This window comes from Malurus melanocephalus, unplaced genomic scaffold, assembly GCF_030028575.1.
Source record: "Malurus melanocephalus ecotype Western Australia unplaced genomic scaffold, MMel_1.1 scaffold_33, whole genome shotgun sequence".
NCBI classification, from domain to species: domain Eukaryota; kingdom Metazoa; phylum Chordata; class Aves; order Passeriformes; family Maluridae; genus Malurus; species Malurus melanocephalus.
Genome location: NW_026623265.1, coordinates 2,961,402 through 2,985,293, shown reverse-complemented (window position 1 = coordinate 2,985,293; position 23,892 = coordinate 2,961,402). Strand labels below are relative to the sequence as shown.

Genomic DNA, 23,892 nt, shown 5'->3' with positions numbered 1-23,892 from the left:
ACCATTTTAATTATATTGGCCAGGATGAAAAAAACCCTGATATTTTCTATCCAACCTTTGCAATTATTTATATAACCTCTGGTATTTTGCAAAATGAAGGGAAGATTATTYCTTGTGTTTGCAGAGTTTGCACAGGGAGAGCTCCAGCTCTGTGTTTACCACTGAGTCACCAGCTTAACATCAACTCGACCATTCCCCGTAAGCTGCAGCCAGTCACTTGCACCTCGGCAGAGCAGCTCCCGCTTGTTGCCAGCTAACCCCTGGCAMAGAGCACTGCAAATGCTTTTGCCACATTACAGACAGAAAGTTCCTGCTGCTTTAGGACCAGCTCTTACTGTAACTGAAGCAGCCTACAAAGGTTTTATGTTCTAAAATTGTCATACACATTGTAAYGGTGGCTATTTTAACTTAACATGCTGAAGTGGATTGTGAGCTGTAGGAGATGATAGAAAAATCACTGTCTGCTTTCAATGGGTGATTTGTATTTAAGAAGGAGTTTAACTGAGAGACAGAAATGCAACCACACAATGTMTCTGACTCAGAAAGTCTCAAACATTTAGGCTCAGGTAGAAGGGAAGYGCTTCTAAAATACAGCTTTCCCTTTCTTAATATTCATCAGCTTCATCCTCAATTTTCATAGTAGCTCKCTCACGGTTCTCTTGGAAAAGAGGCTGAGCCTTCAATTATCAAATGGTGCATGCCCTGGCTCAGGGTAGACTGAGGCTGGAACTCCCAAGGGATAGGAGACAGTTGCTCAGCACCCATTACAGTTTCCCTGACACTTAGGAGAATTAGTGCAATTAGCAATTACAAGATAGAAGAGATTCTCAAGCTGACTTCAGGAATTCATGGATGCTAATTTTAATCTTCCTGAATGTAGGTTTTCTTGCAGAACAGAAATCTAGGAGCAGATGCTGCCCTAGAGAGCTCAAATATTTTTCTTGGAAGAAACCCTATGCTCCTGTGAAAAAGTCAGCAGGGGTCTGATCCATCTCTCATTTCTGTAAACATCCCAGTGTTTACAGCAACATCACAATGTTAAATATTACTGTACCAAATCCTAACTCATGAAAAACTTCTATGAAGGCAACAGGAATTCTTCYGTGGATAAGGCAAGCTGCAGCTTGCTCTAGATGGATGTAACCAGAGCCAAAGTTTACTCTCAGTTGCATTGGCAGGAGAACAACAAAACTCCATAAAGCTCCAGATTTACAGTGGACTGATAGTAAATCGTCTCCCTAGATACTGAAACATACCCAAAGGAATCAACTTGTCTAAATATCTCACTACAAGTGGCCAGTAGCACACCTTACCTTTTGACCTTTCACTCTAGCTGCAACTTCTGTTAAGCTTTTAGTTGTCAGAATGTCAGAATTTTCCTTTGCCATATGAATGCCTAACAATTTTTATTCTAYTAACACACCATCTTCCTGATTTGGGATACCATGGATATCTAAGCAAATGAAAACTAGATGTAACAATAATTTCTTGTTGTGTGTGCTAGAAGGAAAAGGTCTCCCCCCAGGCATTACACACGCACTCCCGTTTCTCTTATTGCAGTTCTACTTCACACATCCCTGTTCACATCCTCCCTTGATGAGGATTACAGGTCCCAGTCATCACCAGCATGCACTCACAGTTCCTTAAGCCAGGGGCTCACTGTGGAACATCCATTGCACTGTCAGCCAGGAGGGAGTCAGGAGCCGTGTTCTGACTCARCCTTCAGTCATTTGCCATGGGTAACACATGCTCACCTGCCCAAAGCCAGAGGGGCCTTCCCACTCCTTCCCAGACAAACCTCAGTATGAAATGGATGTTTTCAGGCTGACTCCAGTGAAATCCTGCCTTTCATTTCTCACCCTATACAGTATCTAAAACTGAAGGGATTTCTCTCTCTCCAGCAAGGTGTAAGTGTACTTCATTAGTGTGAGTGCTGGTACAGGTGATGTCATTACGTGGCCTCATCATAACACATCGTAATGAAAATGTGCATTTTTCTCACTCCACATATTTTGCTTTTGAATCAATGAGACTCCACTGTGGACTTTCTGTGTGATCATCTTTCAATAATTGAACCCCAAAGAGCATCCTCTCACATGCTTAATGCTTTGCTATTTGTTCCAGTGCGTAACAGATGTATAAAAGCCTTGATCAGTGCGTGCAGCATTTTTGACTGGTGTACTGCCTTTCTGACAGGAAAACTTATTCTCCTGCCCATTCACTCCGTAAGTATTTCAGTCTATCAGGTCATAACATACTCTGGTCTGYTAACAGATGTGGTGTTTTTACCAAGGTCACACTGTTGCACATTACTGCTAGAACTGACATCTCTTGAGGAAGACCTGCCTGGCTGCTCAGTGCAGGATGGCTGTGGAAAGCTGTCAGCTGAGTGTGGGGCACATGGAAGACAATCCTGCTCTGCCTGCACCCAACACTCAGTAGCAGGGAGCAGTGCAAGGAACACAGTAAGTCACAAGAGCCTTTGTGGAGCTGCATCAATGTACAATAAATGGTACAATAAGAGCAGGAACAGGATCCYGTTGTGTGCCAGCAGGCACCGTGTGTGACAGCTTGTACTGGATGGCTCCAACACCACCATGCCAGCAGCTCTGGGAATGGCTGGCAGCCCAAGGCCAGCATCATGCCAGGGCCGGCTGCCCCTGAGCCCAGGTGGGCAAGCCTGGTGCTYCCAATGGATGGGGGAGGCTGGGGCTCCATCTCCACTCTGCTGCCATCTGGCTTTGGGCACGTCCCTTCACCACCCTCACGTCTGTTGCAGCATCTATGCAATGTGGTTGCAGGTTCTCTCTCCCTCTATAACTGTTCCATTGGCCATTTRACTCGAAAGAAAATATCCCATTTTGGATTTGTACTTTGGATTATAACCCAAGCACTTGTACACTGCCCAGAAAAATAAGGCCCTGCTGTAGTGCTGACTTAAAACTCAGTTAAGATACCTTTTTTCAATATAATTTCTCATGCTTTGTCAAGAAGTTTGGTTTAATGAAATGTATCAACTATATTCTTTATTCTTCAGGTTTTATCTAGGTATAACTAAGTGCACATTTTTTTATATTTTATTAAATTTAAAAGTGTTAAAAGGAATGATAAACAGTAACACATGAACTGCAATAGACCAGATGGCCGAAGAGGTCTCCTAATTATACCCCTCTCTTAAAAATAGTTTGTGTATATTGGGATTTACCAGGAGTGATTTACAGTTCTGAGAAAGAAAATATGATACAACTGAACCAACAGATAACTTTATCGGGGAGATGTCACAGGCCTGGTCTCCATGGAGGAGGAGACTGTAATAAAGAATTGCTGTAGAGAAGCGTGAGCTGTTTCCATAAGTCAGCAGCTTTGGAGCTGGGTTCAACCAACCACATTGAAAGAATAACTATGAAGCCCTTGGCTTCTACACGTATTATAATTGCAGTTGTGAATAATAATTATTTACACATGCAGAACATTCCTATCAATCGATACTATTTAACAGGTAACATCTTTCAGACAAGTCAGTTACATACTGAGGAATAGGAACACAAACTGTCTCTCAGAAGAGGCAGCAGCTATTATTCCACAAACCAGGAAGATGGAAAGAAAAGTAATGAATATTATATCAGTCAGTATAATTTCAGTAGCAGGATAATTTAAGACAAAAATTTATCTTTGTAAAGGCTTTGAAATAGTTGCAAAGGTCAAGAGACACTATGATGTAATTTTGACAAAAAAAGAGTGCAAAAGAAAGGCTATTGACAGAAAGGTTAAGTTACTCAGAGACCAAGGGAACATTAGGTTGTACATTTATCCATACCTGATAATTTTCAAATAAAAATTTAGCTTTGCTACTTTCTAAATAAATTATTTAATAGAAATTATAATAACTCTATAAAGCAAGGAAACACAGAGGTAATCAAAATACTCTTTCTTTGGCTTATCATCCAGGCATTTCAGTTTCGGAACACAATTGAAAACTGCTCTTTCCTCTTCTGTGGGTTGCTTCTAAAAGTCATTAACTTGCTGTTGCAAAAGCCGATTAGTTTCAGTGTTCTGTTGCTTGAACAATTAAATTATTCTGTTTCCATACTGAAATCTAGAATTAAATTACAGGACATCAAATTSCTTGCAAATGCCTGGCAAGGTATCTACTAATATGCAGTTACATAAAAKAAATAATTTTCTATCAAAAAGTTTGTAATTATAAACTTGTGGCTTTGGACTTTAAAACCTCTCCATAGAATCATGTGTCAAAAAATGACCAAACCATGTCCCGTGCCCAACAACAGGATTCCTASAGTGCAGAATGAGTGGAAACTAACATTACTTAGGAAAGCTTTTCTATTTTATAATAATTTCACCCCAGGATAGGACTGGACACCCCACTCAACCATTCCCCAACTCTCACACTCGTCTTTTGTGTCACAGCAGCAAGTGGGCCCTTAATGAGCAGAGGGAGAAYCTCCCTCACTTCATTCACTTGTTCTACCCCTTTGGTGCTTCATGTCTTTGAATTCTGTTCTACAGGCTGTTAACGAGAGCTGCAAATGATCCAGGGTCACCCACCTTTGTTAAGAACAAGTAACAAAAAAGAAATTCATGCTCCACAGGGAAAAAAGAAAAGCCCTACTGAGCAGTGGTAGCTTGTTGATGAAGGAAGTGTATGTTAAGAATTCTAGAAACTTCACAGAAAATCTGTCCTTACAAGATGCTTGAAGATTACAAAGGAGAGATTCTCCAGAAATATCCATGACATGTACCTCATTTGACACAGCAGGCTCAAACCTGAGGCAAGATTCCTCAGCACCCATTCCCCGGCACCAGAGGACTGCACTGGGCTTTCATTCCTCCTGCAGACAAGGATGTCCACAAGGTGCAGAATTTCCCAAGGGGCAATTACATAGTCCACTGTCTTGCCCCTTCAGAGACACTTGTTAATTTACAGCAGAACTGATTAAAAATCTTGCCTCTATTAAGCAAAACTTGCCTGTTTGGTTCAGGCAGGTTAATCTATAAAAGTGTATCTTTCAAGTTTGCACTGTCATCCTTAACAAATCCRCATCCTACATTTGGCTAGGGAGTCCAACAAATTTGGTGCATGTTAAAACATACATCACAGGGGCTGAAATTTTCAATATTCCCATTTGTTTAACCACCRCAAAGCCCTGTATGTTCATAGCCCAAGAACTTTCAGCAACAAAGTGACTAATGTCTCAAATGTGGAACACAAAAATGTGCCACTGCATTTAGACGAACATTTAGCTCCAATGAATAGGCTACACTTAGAATCTTTCACCCTTTGTTTATTCATTGCTCGTATCAGTGACTCAATCCTCCCACAGAAAAATCAGTAGAAGGGCACTCAGAGGAACATTTTACAACTATTCCTCATCTTTTCCCCCCAACCTCCTCCCATCTCCTCCAACTCTATCTAGTACAAATTCCACTGTAGCATGTACAACAGCAGCAGATATGAAGGCTTTACCTGGTCTCAGAGGTATCCCCTCCATYTTTTTACTGGCTGGTGGTGAAGTGCTCTGGGCTTTCTGTCTCTGGGACAGGAATTGTAAGATAGAACAACTTTAAACCAGATCTGCTTACAAGATCTAATGATGGTGGCAGCAGTTACCACTGTGTTACCACATCCGCAACTCCTACACTGATGTACTAAGGTTTTGTAGAAGACCAGAAGAGAAACAACACATAAAACTTGGTGCAATATAACTGAGGTTAGACTAGAAGTCTGTAGTTTCCTGGGCCTTCCCTCATGTCCTTCTTGTAAACTGGAACAGCATTAGCTACTYCCAGTCAGCAGGGACCTTCCCAGACCTTTGGCAGGTGATCACAAGAAGTTCTTCCATACCATACACCAGCTCCTTCAGAATGCTAGGATGAATGCCAGGCCCCAGTCCATGCTCATGGACTTATGAGCATCCAGCCAATATAGCTAGTCTCTTACAATTTCAGCATTCACAAATGGAAAGTCACTGTTCCCACACATGAACTTCTGTCTCAGGAGACACCAAGAGTGACAAGGCAAAATTCCATCAAAATAAAACAAAAGACAGTCTAGATTTTCTTCCTTAACCAAATGACATAGCCAAGAGAACATCTGACAAATGATGATCATCTGTAAGCATAAAGAGGGGAAAATTCAAAGCAACAGTAACATTGTTATTAGTTAATAACATTAATAACATTGTTGAATAATGTTATTCAATAACATGAATCCTATTAGTTCACTTGCTTCCATAGGATAGAAGARAAAGTGGCATAGAACTTCCCACAACTGTCTAAGGCAGAATACAATATTCTGAGACACCCTATAAGCAGTCAGACCTTACACTTGGTAGAATTTGGAAAGGTAGTTTCTACCCGATATGAAGGTTGCTATCAAACCAACAGATGTTACATCATGGAAACAATGACACCCATTCCTAAACTGATAAAATTTGGTTTGTGTCCAGTTCAATGAATGGGGCTGGGCACTTGCTTGTGTAAGCTCTATAAATACACAAAGCAAAGGAACGTGGAAGGCTGAGATCTTATACATAGAAGAAAATCAAACCAGAGATTTACAGGTATCTCACAATCCAGTTGTCTACAAATCAGTAGTAACCTATTCCTTCCTCGTTCTCTAAAGAGAAGACAGTGGATACGCTGTGGTTTGTGACAGTGGTTGAGGTGCACCTTATGAATCCCAAACTATAGACTTGGCAGGTAAAAACTGATAAACCTCACTGCTTGCTCAGTAAATAGATTACTGGGGCCATTTTTGTATGTCAGCTGTATGATATAAAACCATATATACAAAAGACTGAAATTCAGCATCTGCTTCTAAAGTGGTTAAGAATAGGGGTAAATGAAAATACATAGGTACAAAAAAGAATTTATMCCAGGCTAAAACTCCCTCTACCTTAGTTACTTTTCCTGTGATACAGTAAGTTAGTYTTACTGTAGCCATTTTGTGGATTACCTCTCTTTTACTCTACTTCCACTAACCAAATACAAACATTCTTTGTAACAAACTGAGCAAGCTAGGGGTGGGTGGAGGGTGACATTAAATAACCAACACAGAAAAAGGGAAAAACACAGGCAGACGGAGGGAGAGACAGATGTCTTGCACCTAATTTCTTTCTCCATTATGAAATTAATTTAATCTACRTTTACAACACATAATCCTGTAAAGACCTCACCTGTTTCAGGCAACCAAAAAAGGAAGAACAAAAGCACAGGTACAATGGCTTTGTAACTCAATTTTCAGTCTACAGAATAGCACAGCATACAGATTTTAAGAAGTAAGTCTTTCGATTAAACTTCAGAAATAAGCTTTGCTTACAGCTAGAAAAATCCCTACACATTTCTAGGTTTTCTGTAGAAACAAATCTAATTGCTAACCTTGGGAAGGCAATACATTTCAATTTTTCTTAGACTGGTTAATGCAAGATTGACCAATACAGATTTTTTTTCCCTCAAATTTAACTGAACAAATAATTCTGTGACTTCTGAAAGAAGTAATGTAGTCATAAGGACTACACAAATGGATAGAAAGAGWACAGCATTGATTGTCAGAAGAGACAGTGGTAGAGAGCTGTTAACTGGTCCCCAGTTACTAGTCCAGACAGAATCTTACAGGAGCATGTATGTYTAATTATTGGTTTTACCTGACACAACTTTTTCATTTCCTTAGGATCCCGCTCATAGACAACTCTAATCTGCACACATTGGCAGATGTGTGGTTTGGAAGGCCTATTTCACAAAAAAAAAACTGTCCCAAAATCCTCACCAACTACAGCAAAAAAAAAAGTCATAACATTCTTTGTGATGGAAATGAAACAGATTAAAAGTCAGCACTGAGGTCTTTGGAATCAGCTGAAGCCTCATTTTTCAAGGGACTGACTTCACTGGATAGGCAATACTGTTAATATGGATTACATTTACATGTTTTAGCAGAACACATGAGAATCTGGTACATGACTGTGGTATGTCCACACAAATGTTATGCAAACACTGCAGTCAGTACTTACAGTTTTCTGTCTTCTGTGGAAAATACCATTTCTGTGAATCTATTGCAAGTATTACAATAGAGCAAACTTTGTTCTCAGCTAAGACACAGTCTTTCAAAAGTGCCTTGACAAAGAGCAGAACCATGACAGCACCGTGAAAACAAGCCTACTGTGCCAAGAGAAAAGCACTGCAGATGTACAAGCTGCACTCTTAGTAGGAAAAAGAAGAAAGAAAATAATTCATTTCATGAGAAGCCTCTTAAAATWTTTGAAAGAAAAACCTTTTTTAAAAGAAATTAAATGTTGCAAAGAATGGGAAAAAACATTAAATTTGGTCTCTGTATTTAGTATTATGTGAAACTTGAAGAATTAATTTTACTACTGACACTGGCTATATCCTGCAATGGTTCAACCTTCCAAATTCAAGTGGTGCTTTAACATGACTCATGCTCACATTTTAATGTAATAGCTCCAGACCTCTAGTTGCTGATGCTCCAGGGCAGTCAGGAGAGCACCTAGAACCAGATTTCTGGCATTCCATGCTTTTATGTGAGTGTAAAACAAGGTAAGCCAGGACTAAAGACTCATGCAGTGTTTGATAAGAAGCTACATTTTGGTTAGGAATTCAAAAGCCACTTGTTTATAAATAAACAGTGACACCATCATGTTTATATAAATAAGCCAAAAATTTGAAGAGCTTGGGAAGCCTCTCATAGCTGACATTTTTCAGTTTGCCTCTCTGTCTTCATTGACCACTMTTCTTCTTACAACTAGTTAATTAAAATGGGAGCTATGAACACAATGTGTTTCCACAGTTTATAACACAGATATATATCATCTGTCAGAGTGAACAGCAGCTCCTTGTGCAGTCACATTGTGTTGTGCAATATCAAAATTATCTGAATATGATGAGGAAACTGGAATGTTGCTGCCCTCAGAGTTCCTGGAGTGTCTGTACAGCATGATTTCCAGTACACTGTAAAATAATTTAGGCTGGAAGGGATCCATGGAGGTCATSTGGTCCAACACACCACACATAGCAGGACCAATTTCGAAGGTGGATCAGATTGCTCAGGGTTATCTGTGTTCCCAATATATTCAAGGATGGAGGTGTCACAGTTTCGGTGTAAACTGTTTGATCAATCTCCCCTAAAGAAAAGTCTACTATCTGTTCCATTTCCCTTGCTGCAAACTGTAATATGCACRGACAAAAATCAGACATCTCCAAAACAAAATGAACATACAGAATCATAGAATGGTTTGGGTTAGAAGACACCTTAAAGATTATCATTGCAACCCCCCTGCTGTGGGTAGGGACACTTTCCACTAGATGAAGGTCCTATCTAACTTAGCCTTGAACTCCTCCAGGAACGGGGAGTCCACGATCTCTCTCAGGAGCCTGTTCCAATGCCTCACTACCCTTATAGCAGAAAACTTCTTCCTAATATCCAGTCTAAACTTCATCTTATGGCCATTCCCCCTCAACCTGCCACTATATGCCGTTGTCAAAAGTCATTCTCCAGCTTTCTTGCAGCCCCCCGTGTAGGTACTGGAAGGTGCTGTAAGGTCCCTGGAGCCTTCTCTTCTCCAGGCTAAACAACCCCCACTCTCAGCTGCTCTTCATGGGAGAGGTACCCTTGTGATTAACTTGGTGTCTCTCCTCTGGACTTGTTCCAACAGATCCATGTCCTTCTCATGCTGGGGTGCCCAGAGCTGGATGCAGCACTCCAGGTGAGGCCTCACCAGAATAGAGCAGAGGAGCAGAATCCCCTCCCTCATGTCCAGGATGTGGCTAGCTTTCTGGGTTAAGCCAACTAAGGCTAACACCTATTACAAACATGGGAAACAGATAACTTTTCTGTAAAGTTACTCAAATACTCTTGAGGAAAAAAGTATCCAGTTGGTCCAGAAGACCAACAGAATGTAAATTCCACAAAAACACTTTTTAATACAGTATTATTCRTGCAAATTCTAGTCGCATTTGTTGTCAGCTACAAAAAACTTGCCTGCCATGCAGATAAACTGACCAGTGCTACTCACATGTATGCTGAAGACYGAACTCAAGCAGCTTAATAACTGATGGTGAATCTGTTTAGCAGACATGATTAGAGTAAAAATTTGAAGAGGATTTCTTAAAGGACTCATTTTCATTTCAGCCCCAAGTAAGATTTTTGAAATGTACAAAAAACATTGTCTACTGACACAGAAAAATATTGTAATTTGAGGGAAGTAGCCTGTTGCTTATGCATGCACATTTGCCCACTCTAAATAYAAAATTGTATTTAACACCAACTGCATAACTGAGCTTGCCTCCGTAATACTTTCAGAACTGAATATTATGTAAATGTACATCCATACCCTATGACAAAAGGCTTAAAATTTATCTTGCCTACCTTCAGCAATCTAAAAGTTAGTCTAGATTTGTTTTCCTATCTRCTGTCAACAGAGATGGGGTAGAGTGATCTTGCATATCTTAAGATGAAGCTTCACAAAAGTTCCATTTCTCTCCATTGTTTTTCTAACTTATACCAGGCATCTAATGATTAGACTGACTACCATAATTTCATGTATTTTGTATATTTAGATTGYTGCATCTTTAAGGGGAATAACTAGACAAAAAGATCAGGATGCGAAAATGCACAGAAGCACCAGRTGATTATGAAGTGATTAGCAGTGTAACCAATTAATTTTTGAAAACTCTGTAACAAATGCTTTTTTTTTTAAACAGAGCATTGAACTAGTCATAGCTTCAAGTGAAAACACRTACAGCAATTTCTTTAACTGATCACCAGACCAACACACATACAAAAAGCATAATTTAATTATCATCTTTTTGCAGTGAGCAAGCATTAACAATGAAATATTTAACTGTCAAAAGTCTTTATGAATATCTAAAAGCCTAATACAAATATCCAAATTATTAGTAAAGATTAGTAATTTGAAGTGTTAACAATAAGACATTTAATAACTCTGCATTAAATCTAACAAGCCCTTTCTAGAAGAATATTAATTTACAGTCATTCTTTCTAACAATTCTTTGTACAGTAAAAAAAATTAGATTTCTATTTTTCTGCTTCCCTTTCCCACCCACCACCCACATAGTTTTGCTCTCAGACTGAGCTACTAGCCGATCAAACCTGATGGTAAAAGTCCTCTCAACCAAGGGTCCAAGATCTCAGCTTCAGCATCCAGCTCAAATGCTCTTTGGGAATAAAATCCATGTTTTTGTATAATGTGCAAAGTGCAACTTTTCTCCAGTGCCATCAGAAGTGTGTGCTGCTGTGAACGTCATCAAAGAATAAACCAGTAACAATTAAAACTCCTCAATTTCCAACTGCTYTGTTATGGACAAATGTTAGATGATGTCTACAGGAATGACAGATCAAGCAGATTATACCCTGGTGCTTACTGGGTCAGGTATTTTTCGATTTCATTAGGTCAAACCAATGTTTTTACTCAAGTTCTTCAGTTTCCTCTGTAAAAAGGTCAGCCAAATCTGCCACTGTCAACACTGAAGCTTCTGACTGTTTCATGGAAGAGCTCGTGTGGCTGTGAGAAAAAATTGCACACAGGCATCAGAGAAAGAATCAATGTAAGCAACAAGCTGTGTGGACTGCAGACAGACCACACAACTCAGAGCCAACAGCTGCTCAGCAAGAAAACACACCTTCTGTCTGGGATAACACATACACTCATCAGCTACTGCTCTTTCACATTGTAAGTAAGATACAAAGTCCATCTACTGTGCCCAACAGTGGTCAACACCAAACACTGCAAAGGCAGCAAGCAGAACAYGGGATAATCCGCTTTGACCCCTTAACATTTAAGGGATTTGCCTCAGCTTCCAAGCATGAGGTTTAGCATTACTTTCAAAACATTAGCCCTCGTGGGATCATTCAACCACTGTACATTCACCGAAATTTTATGTGCAAAAGTAGTGCTACTTCACAGATATGGAGAAAAAAAATCATTCTTCAGGAGCTAAAACTGAAACCTTTCGTAACTACAGCCAAAGAAGTAYATACAAATTTTTAGTTTCATAATTTGTAACAGGCAAAATTTCCTTAAACTAAGGCCTCCTCCTAGGTTTGTCATGTGTATACAGGCTAGTTAAAAGGTACAAATCTCTTACACTGTCTGCATAACGAATGTAAATAGCATTTTTGGTCCCACTCCAATCCATCACTTACARATTTTGGAAAGATAAACACAATGAGAACTGCTTTCTGTGCCTGCACACCAGCCTGATGTATGACTTAATATCTGAGCAATGCTTGCATGGACTGTGAAAACAATGAGTATGACACAGCACCATTGCACAAGGTTTGTAGGATTAAAAAATAATGAAACAAAGAACCCATGCCCGGTGTTAGAGTTTGTAACAGATGATGTTGGTCTAGTGGCAGGCTTAGTATTACTGCATCAATTGCAATGTTTTTATATTAATGAAAATAGGTAAACTAAAAAGATGAATCAAACTGTGACATGTAATTTATTAACTGGGCTTTTATGAAATAAAATACACAAAACATAACAAAAATATTTTCCAGAGAATTAAAATATATTAAGCTGCAAGTTACTGCAACCAAGTTAAATTTTTTCAAGTCTTAAAATCGTTGTGCAAAAAAAAAAAAAATTGAAGAACAGTTGAAGTTTATATATAGAACTATGCATGCCTAGCCATAATAAAAGTATGGTGGAGAACCACCTTTTCATTTTCAGTCGATAATGATGTTTTAAAAAAATTCACCACATACCTTCTATCTACAGTTTTCAGCATAGTCTGCATTCTCTCTTCTATTGTTGCTTTTATCAGGAATCTATGAACAATCGTAGATCTGAATGTGTTTAAAAAAAAGAAAAACCTCCATAAGTGAGCAGAAGTTATAGTGTTACTGCTGAAGTTTATAACCATATTTTAATCTCATAGTAATTCTTGTAAATGTGTTGAAAGTGTGCCTCTATGTTTTAAGAAAATGTCACAGGTGATTAGCAACCTCCTTTGACATTTCAGGGTGCTTAGTGCTTGTCCCAAACCACACTTTCACTTCACTGATCACATTCTACATGAATATAAGCTGTATTAACTAAAATCCTAATGTAGATACTGGGCAAAGATCTGCTTTCTGTGTCCTTACTAGAAACATTCTTCAAGAGCCTAAAGAAAAGAGAGTTTTGCCCACTGGTTTTTATACATTATTCATTCTCATAAATTATTCCAAGAGACAAGAGCTCAATGTGATGGATAATTGAACATAATACCCAGAGTTTCAATAATATTATTTTTGAAGATAGCAAAATACAACATATATTTTTTTAAAAGAAGTCAGTAATCAGTAAACACTGGTAGAACATGAAATACAAAATGTCAATAAACATAACACAAAATAAAAACTCCATTTAAAAATAAGCTTTAGAAAGGAAAGCAGTAATAAAGAAAACTGCCAGGCACAAGAAAGTGAAATGGAAAAGAGTTAGTTCAAAAGATAAAAATCAAAAAATCACCCCACGATTCCCAGTATAAACATTTTTCAAAGTAAGAACCCTTGAAAGTGAAAATGGTAAGTTAAAGTTAAAGCTTAATCGGTTTTCAGATCTTAGGTTGAAACTTTGGCAAGTAACATTTCACAGAAGAATGCAGGGGGAATACTTTCAGATTCATAGGCAAAGGTCTACTCCAAAAAAAAGAGAAGTAAATAAAAACTGAACTAGTAATAGTAGCACTAGTGACACTAAACAGAGTAATCCCTTATGCTCACTGCTCTTGGAACACAGCCTTTTTTCAAATAAACCTTGCTGAAGTCTTAATTCTTAAAAAATACAACATATTCTTCCTGGTCTTATTGCAAGGTTTTTGCCAGACTTTTTGTGCCAGCATCATGCAAAATTACAGTGTGGGCTTTTGCAATCAATCTTTCCGATGCTCTCACAGCATATCCAAAATCTTTACGAACACACACAAATATCCACTTGTTTATTAACATTCTTCCACATACATGCTCCTTCATGCCCTCTCTTTGCTTTCATTTCCAGAACACAAACCCCACTATTATTGTAGTACTGGCTGCAGCTATTTTTCTTCTTCATGTACTGGGCTTTACAATTTTTTTCAAGTGACATGACACTTTAGGAAAAACATTTACATCACATATGTTGAGGACAAACTTTCCAAAACTTTTGTTAACATTCAGTACTGCCATGTCAAAGTAAGAACCCTGAAACAAACAAGAGACGTGCAAGCTCATTAATGTCTTCAAAACATGGGAGTGAGGGCAGAACTGTGATTGAAAAACTTAGCAGTTCTAAAAAGAGTGTGCTATAACTTTCTTTTTGGAAAAAAAATCTAACCAAACAAAGGAAACAAAAACCAAGGAAATAAAAAACCACCCAMAATTCAGGTAGTTCCTATTCTGGAGCTGAGAGTGACCACTTAGAACGARCCTCTCAAGGAAAGTCAAAGGCTATGCCTAAACTTAGCCACATATGARCTAAATGATGAGTTGCTCAGTCCTGCAAAACAGACATTTCTGGACATTTTTGCAATCAGAACTAAGTTAAAAACTAAGGTACCAATGGCACACATAAAATAGGGCAGCAGCTGAACAAGGTTTTTCAGGATTTTAAACTCAAGAGCCTACACTCTTCCTAAATGCCCAAATGCAATTTGTTTCTGCATCTTACCCTAGCAAAAAAGAACTCTCTAAAATACACAATGTGATTATTCAGCCAACTTTTTTTTATTTTAATGTTTCTGTCCCTTACAAGATCATCTTTAAAACCAGGACTCCTATGCATAACCTCATCTCCAAAATTGAAGAGTTCAGTTGACTAGAGTTATTCTCATTTAGAGTACACAGATCTATTCTGGACCATATCTAAACTATTGAACACAATTGTAAATCTTACTTTGTTTGGCCAATACGATGTACCCTGCCAATAGCCTGCAGCTCATGTGCTGGATTCAGAATGGGCTCCACAAGCAGAACATGAGTTGCTTCGATGATATTAAGTCCATTAGAACCAGTGTGAAGAGGTAGCAGCAAAATATTGATGTTGGGATCATATTTAAATGCAGACAGGTTTTCCTAAAAGGCAAACATCACAGCAGTGTGACAAAAGTTCCTCAGTGAAGACTGTGGGGGACAGGACTATATTTTAAACAAATTATAGCAGCTAATACAGGTTCCAGAGTGACAATCTTGCAGGTCTTGATCCAAGACCTGTCATCCCAGAACAAATATATGACAATTATTAGGAAGGCATGAACTTCTTGCAACACTGATCAGTGTGTCCCATCCTTAACATCCATGCCAAGGCATCTTTTCTCAAAAGTGAATGTACTGTTCATCTTCAAATGCTTTAATGTAGGGCTTTTTGTGATTATGGTTTTTAGAATTAGAGTCAGAGATCAAAGGTTCTGCCAAATAAATTTGCTGCTCTTTTAGTTTCTGAAATGAAGTAATGAAGTAAAAGGATCAGATTAACTTCCAGGAACTGTAATTTTCCCACTGAAAATTATTTAAGAAAAATATCCTTTATGTACCTGAAATTTACTAATTCCATTGATCTGAGAAAAAATCATGTTGTTGTCATACAAAGCTTTTGAAATTATATCCAACACATCTTGCCACTGTAAAAAAAAACAAAACAAAACCACACAACACAATAAAAGTAACTCAACATTACGAACAGCAAGACAACTAAAAATACTAATTAACTTCTCTACAAAAAGAGTAGATTAGAAAGCTTTTCAAAATGTTAGCATTTGCAATTAAAAAAAAATAATTTGTTAGGCACCACATCTTTCATAAAACTAAGTTAGACAGGTAATTAGAAAGACCAGCTCGAATAAAAGAAATTGGTAGCCATTGCATAAACAGTGTTACAATGTATCAACACCATCTGGACATTACATTTAAAAATATCTAGAATGTCTACTGCTTTCATATTTCCAAATCTAATTGCCCTTTAAAGAAACAAGCTTTTATATCTGCTGACTATGATCATTATTCTTGTTCCAGTTACAGGACTTGCCCTACAAATTCCCAAAACAATCAAGTGGCTGTAGAGAGTGAGTCAACAATTTGGTCGCTAAACTAGTTTCTGAAAATATTATGAATGCTTTAAACTCAAAACACACAGACAAAGACAAGACAGAAAATGGTGATTAATACCGTTGAGAAAACTAAAGACTTAGCCCCTGGATCTTTAAACTGAATTTTCTTCAGTGTTCGGACCACAGCTTCCACTTTGGTAGAGTGACTTCCCTTTGAAAAGTCAAAGAAGAGCACATCAGTAAAGCAGGATAGCAAACAGCTCCTTCCACATTCATTGCTCTATTAAATGATGTTATATTAGGTCTCTTACATATCTTACACAAAGTAAATCAAAAATTATCAGCCTTAAGGAAGGGCAGGTTAAGTAGCTCTGAACTGCTTTTTCTCTCCCTTATAATGCCCTGCATTAGGATCAGCAGTGTATTACAGCATGTGCAGCTCATGGAGGAATGAGGTACCATGCAGACACAACCTCTAGTTCTGCAAGAAACACAACAGACAGCCCAAGCAGGGCAGCTGCACCAAATATGCTCATTAGGCCTCTTGCAGTTTAACTTTGTAGCGCAGTCTTTAGAAAACCTTCCAARTGCGTATTAAAATTTCCCTACCTTCACACCTCTTGAAAATGGACAAAGAAAAAAACCTACCTGAATGCCATTTCTGTTGATTTTGTTTTTCATTCTGGCAACACCAAATTTATGTATAGTACTAAGAAGCTTGTTAATTATGTTTAAAACAGTAAGAAAATTGCAAATATAATTAAATTAATTTTTGAAGGATGGTGAGAGGAAAACATCTTCATATTGGGCATTCAGAAGTATTTAAATGCTTAATGAGTCCAACATTATATTCTACTTCTTGTCCATTTTGATTTATGCACTCTTCCCTTTCCCCTTACGTCAAGCAAGAGGATACATGAGAAGCAATTCTTTCTCYGTCTCCTTCAGTATGTACTTTGTCTTACAACAATTTTACCTGAAGTCTTTTTTAAAGGAGCTKTTACTTTCTTCCTAGTTCCTACATGCATAGTAATTTCAAGCTGTGTTAGATTCAGCTGGACAAATACTGTTTTATTTCTGTCTACACCTGTCTTTTGAACATTGAATTAACTATGTTGGCTCACTACAATGACAGATCAAATTTACTGAGGTCATGCTGCTTGCAGAATTGGCTGGGAAGGATGTCAGCAGTCCCAGTATAAGCTGGGAGCCAATGCTGGGCTGTTTGACCATTCACACTTTAGGCAGCTTACATGTAAAGGACTTTCTGAAGAGTGTTTTACCAAAGGCTGCAGTAAGCAGTACCATTTTATTACTCATGGTCCTCCACAGTGATTCCAATTCTGCAATGTCACTGACACAGACATAAACCAGCTTTCTGGTGGTTTTCTGGTGGAATGACCATGTCATTCCTGTTGCACTCTGTAGACATTGACACTGTTTCTCAAGTCAGATGGACAAGTAAAAATGCTTATGTTGGGAGGTGTTATGATCTGAGATGCTGACACATTTGCAACCCTATGGCAGCTGCCTGCCAATCAGAAATACCTACAGTTAGGAGATCCAAGACCAGCTTTTGGTACTTCCTACATGATTCTGGGGTCATTTATGTGCTTTTCCAACACTATTCGTCCCCGATTCACTGATGACAATCCTGACTAATCTGCTCTGTCTTTTCCTCAGAAACTCTTTTTAGACCTTATCATAGGTCCATTTTTTCCTTAGTTTAAAAGGTACTTGCTTTAGCCACTGTTGTTKATTTTTCCACCCTTCAGATTCCTGTCACTCAGGTATCACAAAGGTGACTTCATACAARATCAATAAGAAGAACAATGGCCCAGAAAAGAACAGCACAATGCTTGGTGGTCACAGTCTTTTGGYTCTATTTTTTAAACAAGACAACTAAGCATGTAAAGTTCTTCATCGCTTYGTCTATATTACATTAAACTATACTAGACTTATTGAACTAACAAGTGACTAAAACTTTGGCTCACAGCGCACAAAAAAAATTCAATTTTGTTCTCAATATTTATGGAGCAATGAAACTAACAGAAGTACCCTTGGTTTTCAGCCTATCTTAAAAAATGTCTTAATGTTTTCAGCCTGTCTTAAAAAAACCCACTCACTACCTCTACACCACGACTATATCATTTTGTTGAATATTCAGGTGACTATTTATAAAGAAATTGGCTAGTTCCAATGGATAATGTAAAAGTAAACATTAGAATCAAAACTATCCTCTAACAAACAATTTCTGTCTCAGATGACAGGCTGGAAACACCCACTGTAATACTGACCAGACACAGGAAGCTTTTACAAACCCAAAACATGCGGGGATGCCAACAATCTCTCTTTCAGTACAAAATGCTTCCATTTACGGTAGTTGTTTTGCATCTAAGGCATTAACTTAAGGTGGTTAGTGTTGGTACAAWGAAGAGTAAGATAGAAAGAAGGAGAGGTAGTGAATAGTGAAAGAGACTGGAGGGATTGAGAAAGATCAGATTAAAATATAAGCACTGAATAAATCACAGAAGTTTCAAACATATACTGAAAGATACTGATCTTGACCTCAGTATTCTATAGAAACCATAGGAAGTTCATAATTCTTTGTTAACTGTCCTTTAAAGGAACATGAGGTAGAAATTTTTACTTTAAATTTTATTTTATTTTATCTAAGCAAGATGTTGCTTGCTTAGATAGTAGGTACAATGAAGCTATAGTGCACATTTTCAAGTTTCATGAAGTAAAAATGAGTTTTTCTCAGGCAAATTCACACAGAATTCATGTTCTTACTTTATTTTTGCTTTGTTCAAAGTTTTTGATGCAGAAATACTTCAAGAAAACATAACKTTTTACATGGGACAGCAGATTACATGTTCTTATGCTGTCTTATTTATGAAATTTGGTAATTCTAGTTATTTTTAATGTAATTTGAAARTTTTCTTAGAAACAGAGTGATATCTCTAAACTATATGTGGAATTAATGTGTAAAAAGCCCTGCATGAGGTGAGGTTTTAAGAACTAGCACTTGAAAACTACAGCCTATTTACTCCCCCTGGTGCCACATACTGTCAACTACTTTAAATCTATAAACTGGAATTAGGAATCATCTACTCATAAAATGGATATTTTATTCAGGGGGGCTGAAATAACTAGCGTGAATGCGGTAGCATTGTCTTCAGTACAGGGCAGCAACCTTAGAAATTGTGCAAGGTTCAAAGAGACTTGCACAGATATCAAGGAAGTCTGTCAGCACAACCAGTTATTATTTTTAACTATACTAATCAGACTCAAAGTATCACAAGTCATGTCCAGCTGTATTATAATCATATTTTAATGCAAGACAGAAGTATCACCTAAACCAAAATATTACCAATGTCTTTTACCATTGCATTTTACCCAGATGCTACTGTTTTTCCACAACTGCAATAATCACTGATTTTTTTGWTTTTAAAGCATTCTACAAGACATTCATGCAGAGAAAACACGTACCTATACACTATGTATATGTCAGCATTGCTATAGACTCATGGAGATGCTGTCTTTTCCTCCACCCCTGCCTTTAATCTAATGAAAACCCTCCATTACTAAGAAAAGTAGATACAACAGTGCAATCAGGACTGAATTCCTACACATTTGTGYCTAGAAGTTTTGTCATTTGGACAAACTATTGATAAAACTATATAATATGCTKCTCTGTCTAAATCCATTATGAAATAAAACACAACAAATATGCACTGCTGAAAGTTTGGGCCACAGAGTTCCTGCAAACAACTCACCTTTACAGGAATATCATCCTCCTGATTTGCAGCCTCTGCAGTGAAGACATAAGATATTTCTTTATGAGATGTTGTCTGCCTGCAAATGGCACATTTAATTGAGCTCCGGCGGGTGCCTACACTGTACTGTTGGATGATGATTGCTATGCACTCATTGCAAAAACAGTGTCCACACGTCAGCACTGCCCACTGTGCAGGAAACAAAAAATAAACACAACATAGTTTCAACTTTGGATCAATGCAAAAGAAAAACAGTGTACTTATTGATGATAAATTAAATTTTCATAGAGAAATTACCTCATTTTCATGACACTCATCAGATTAAGGATGAATTTTAGAATTTTTAGCATTCCTGAATTTCAAAGTTTTCTAGCACAGACACATGGATGATCTAAAGAAAGTCTCTGCACTTTTTGTTAATTTTTTTCATTTTCTCAGTTTTGAACTTCAGGAAAGACATGACCATCTTTCATTTCTATAAAAGATGATTCTTAATGCCTTATGTAAACACAGATTAAGTACTTACATCCTTTTAAAAAACATTACAAAAATGTTTATACTTGCATTCTGTAAAATTCTTAATCTGTGCATTCATACTTGATTGGTCTTTATTAAATAAGYGATAGGAAAAGTGCTTTAATTTTTCCCTACTGGTGAGTCTGAGACAACATCTTAGAATGGTCTTTCCTTTTCTTGGTTCAATCTCTTTTTGAATGTACATGAAACAAAAGGTTGCATTGAAGAAGCTGGTCTCCCTTTGTGACTCCAGAACATCTACATGTCAGTCATAGCCTTACATAATAGAGAAGCAGTTTGTAGACCAGTTGTTTTGAAACTACAAATAGTATTTTTGCTGCACCAGTCTGTTCCATAGCGCATTTCAAGAGGAAAAAAGAAAAGTTTTCATGGGACCAAGTAGCRAAGTGAATTGACTAAACCACTGATTATTGAGCAGAAGGTCTTTCAGACTTTGCAAGGTTCTTTCAATTATGCAGAAACAAGATGCAAAGTATTTTTAAAGTTCCTTGCAACATGAAAGCTGTTATCATCTAAAGCAGCAGTCTTGCTGTTAAGAAAAGATAAAGAAAGTTAAGAGATTATTTCCCCTTTCAGTGAGCTCCTCCAGCTCCGAGATAAAGCATAATGGGAGTTAACAGGACTAACAGCCCTTGGAAGAAGAGCACAGAGGGGATTTTGGAAACATGGCAGGACAGCAGTTCACGCTTACACATGACTATAAAGCAAACAGAAGCTAAATCTCCTTAAAACAGCTACCCTAACAAAAAAAAGATAATTTAGTTTGACTGTACAGAAGTCCTTTCATGTTTTTCCATAATACACRGTAAATCAAGTTCAAACTATGGCTTTGTGCTTCATGATATAGATTAAGTCTCACCTGAATTTAAACTGCTGCAGCTCAGCAGAGAAGTGATGGTGAAAGAAACCCACACTGCCAGTATTTATTCTATTAGATTTTACTACTGTTTACATAAGTAATATCCATTTAGAAAAGAAAAAATACTATCAGTACGAGTTTTTACAGTAAAATAATAATAGTATACAATAGAAGTTTACCTATTTTTTCGTTCTATAGCTTTAAAAAGGGAAATGAATGTTTCTGACAAAAGTATAATTTCAGTTATAAAACAATCATGATCACACAGTTTTGCAACACTTACTCGTGTCAAAAGTTAAAAGCAGTAGAGCTGCTTGCATCTGAGCAAGATGTTATTTCACAGGAGAGGCTTGTTTGTAMATTACAGGAAGAGCTAATTTTCCCTGTTTCAATATAAGGTTCATTTAAAATCAGATGCTGACAATTTGACACACAACTAGCTCAGCTCTAGCTAAAGATGTTCTAACACAAAAACCTGCTGAATAATTACCTGTCTTCCCAGCTGACGTGCACAGATTGGACATGGTTCTGGGTTAACTCCCCCAGTAGTTTTATCCTGAGACTATAAAGTAGAAAAATATCCATAAATGTCATGGTTTGTTATTCTATATTTAAAACAAGCTTCTAGAAAAAATGATAATTAAGCCCTTAAAAGAAACCAAACCAAAGCATTGTGTGAGCAAATTAAACATATATTCACACACTCAAGTCCATCTTGATGAGTTAAAAAAAATATGTAATTTATGGTAAGAAAAAGGAGCACTTTTCATACTTCAGTCCTTCAGATAAATTCTGCRGCTCTATGACAGCTCTGAAAAATCCTGACAAAATATAAACTTCAAACAAGAAACTCCTCATAGTTTCTATCAACTTCACGTTATTGTAAAAACACTTAAATTATGCTTAACTATGCTTACTTTCACATAATTGTACTTACTCAAACACSTCGATTAAAATAACATATAATACAYGGGGTTTGTCTGGTTTGTTTTTTTTTAACACTTATTTAAACTCCAGACATGACTGTCCTTCTGTTTAAAGGAAGTAAACTCTTTGTAAAATACCAAAGGTATGCAGAGACATACATAATTTTATGAGGCTTCTGCTAAACGTGGCCCAGTTAGTTTTAATGAAAACCTTAAGCTTCTAAAACTAATTGATAGTTTAATAAGTGTGYAATTAAAAAAATAACTAAAATATATATTGCAATAAATAATTTTATGAACACACTGTAACACAAAGAACAGCACATTGAATTTCAAAATGTAATAAATCTTCACAGAAAACAAAATTTAAGATAGAAGTTTTAAATAACAATAATGGTAGGCTTCTTCCATGAGGTAAACAGAGTACATCACTTGAGTAAAGACCCATTAATCTTACTTTCTCCAGATTAGTGAGGTACAGAAGTTGTCCTAATTTCTTTTGAAGCTGCGATTTGGCAACTGCTTTGTCATTCAGAAGTTTCACTCGATTTTGCTCTACCTATGAAAGCAACATTACACATGTATTAAAAAAAGGTCCATTTTACAGTAAGGCTTAAATAGTTGTTTTTTTTTTTTTTTTTTTTTTGTGAAATTCAGCTGAATAATTCACTGGGGACAGATAGAAAAAAAGCTCATGCTGGAAATTTAAGATGTACTTCTTCCCAGCCAAAACTGATTCTCTATTTCTTCCCTGTACTCAGTATGAACACAGCACTGTAAATGGGCTGAGATGCAGGAGGTACAAAAAATTGCTTTTAATTATTTTATTTGTATTACCGGCTCTTTATGGAAACAAAATTAAATTAAAATAACCTGTTTTTTTAGAAGTTTCTTTTGAACTTCAATCAATTTGCCATCCATTTTCCTACAGTCATATATGTATATATATATTTATATCCTACACTCAACTGCTGGTTTAAAAAAAATATGTGAGAAACAATTATTTTCTCTATACTTCTTAGAAATTTCCACTTTTCATTTAATTTATACAAAGACAAAAACATCAAGTTGACTTTCTTTGAGATTAATTACAGGTGGTAGTGGAGAAGTTATTAATAATGCAGAAGACACAGGCATCTGAAGGATGAAGGCCAAGTAATAGGTGTGTCTTTTATGGCTGCATATACATACATAAATCTTAAAATTTTATTAGGTGTTTGTTATGTTAAGTACTCCTTTTTAAAAATTGTTTCAATACAGAGAAGAAATGTATTTCCTTACAGAAAGAAGGACTTTTATGCATCTGAATCTCACTGAAAAAAAGCACAAAATGTGTCGACAGAAAATATACACTTATTGCTAAAAAAATATTAAGAGGTTAAATCAATCCAGCATTTTCTGTATCATCAAAACAGTCTCTCAAGTGGGAAAGTAGCAACATGAGTAAGGAATCAGGCGGATTTAATTTTCCACCAGCTTGAAAAACTGGGCAATTGTAGAGAAAGGAAGGAGGTTGCTGCTGCTGAAAGGACAGCAGTCTTTTGGRAAAATGCCATTCTGGCAGAAGGCTAATAAAAATATATCAAAATAACACATATAAGCTCAAAATGCCCCATGGACTGAATGTAGAAATAGGAAAGAATTCTATACTCCACCAAGCCATTCTGGAATGGAAACAGAGACACATTACAGACCTTACAGATCCAGATGAAGATTTTATTTTTGTAGG

The 23,892-nt window shown here is 37.1% G+C and overlaps 1 protein-coding gene across 1 annotated transcript in view; it reads right to left on the bottom strand.

Annotated features, from left to right (window-relative positions):
• Positions 1–1,063: 1,063 nt before the first annotated feature.
• SHPRH (SNF2 histone linker PHD RING helicase) overlaps positions 1,064–23,892 on the bottom strand; it is a 60,729-nt gene continuing 37,900 nt past the window's right edge. Inside the window, exons 23-30 of the mRNA XM_057364011.1 lie at positions 22,621–22,722; positions 21,728–21,799; positions 19,842–20,030; positions 16,181–16,273; positions 15,550–15,636; positions 14,913–15,091; positions 12,764–12,844; positions 1,064–11,555 (exon numbers count right to left, since the gene is read on the bottom strand). Coding sequence (XP_057219994.1) covers positions 11,459–11,555; positions 12,764–12,844; positions 14,913–15,091; positions 15,550–15,636; positions 16,181–16,273; positions 19,842–20,030; positions 21,728–21,799; positions 22,621–22,722 — 900 coding nt within the window. The 3' untranslated portion in view covers positions 1,064–11,458. The remainder of the gene's footprint in view (positions 11,556–12,763; positions 12,845–14,912; positions 15,092–15,549; positions 15,637–16,180; positions 16,274–19,841; positions 20,031–21,727; positions 21,800–22,620; positions 22,723–23,892) is intronic.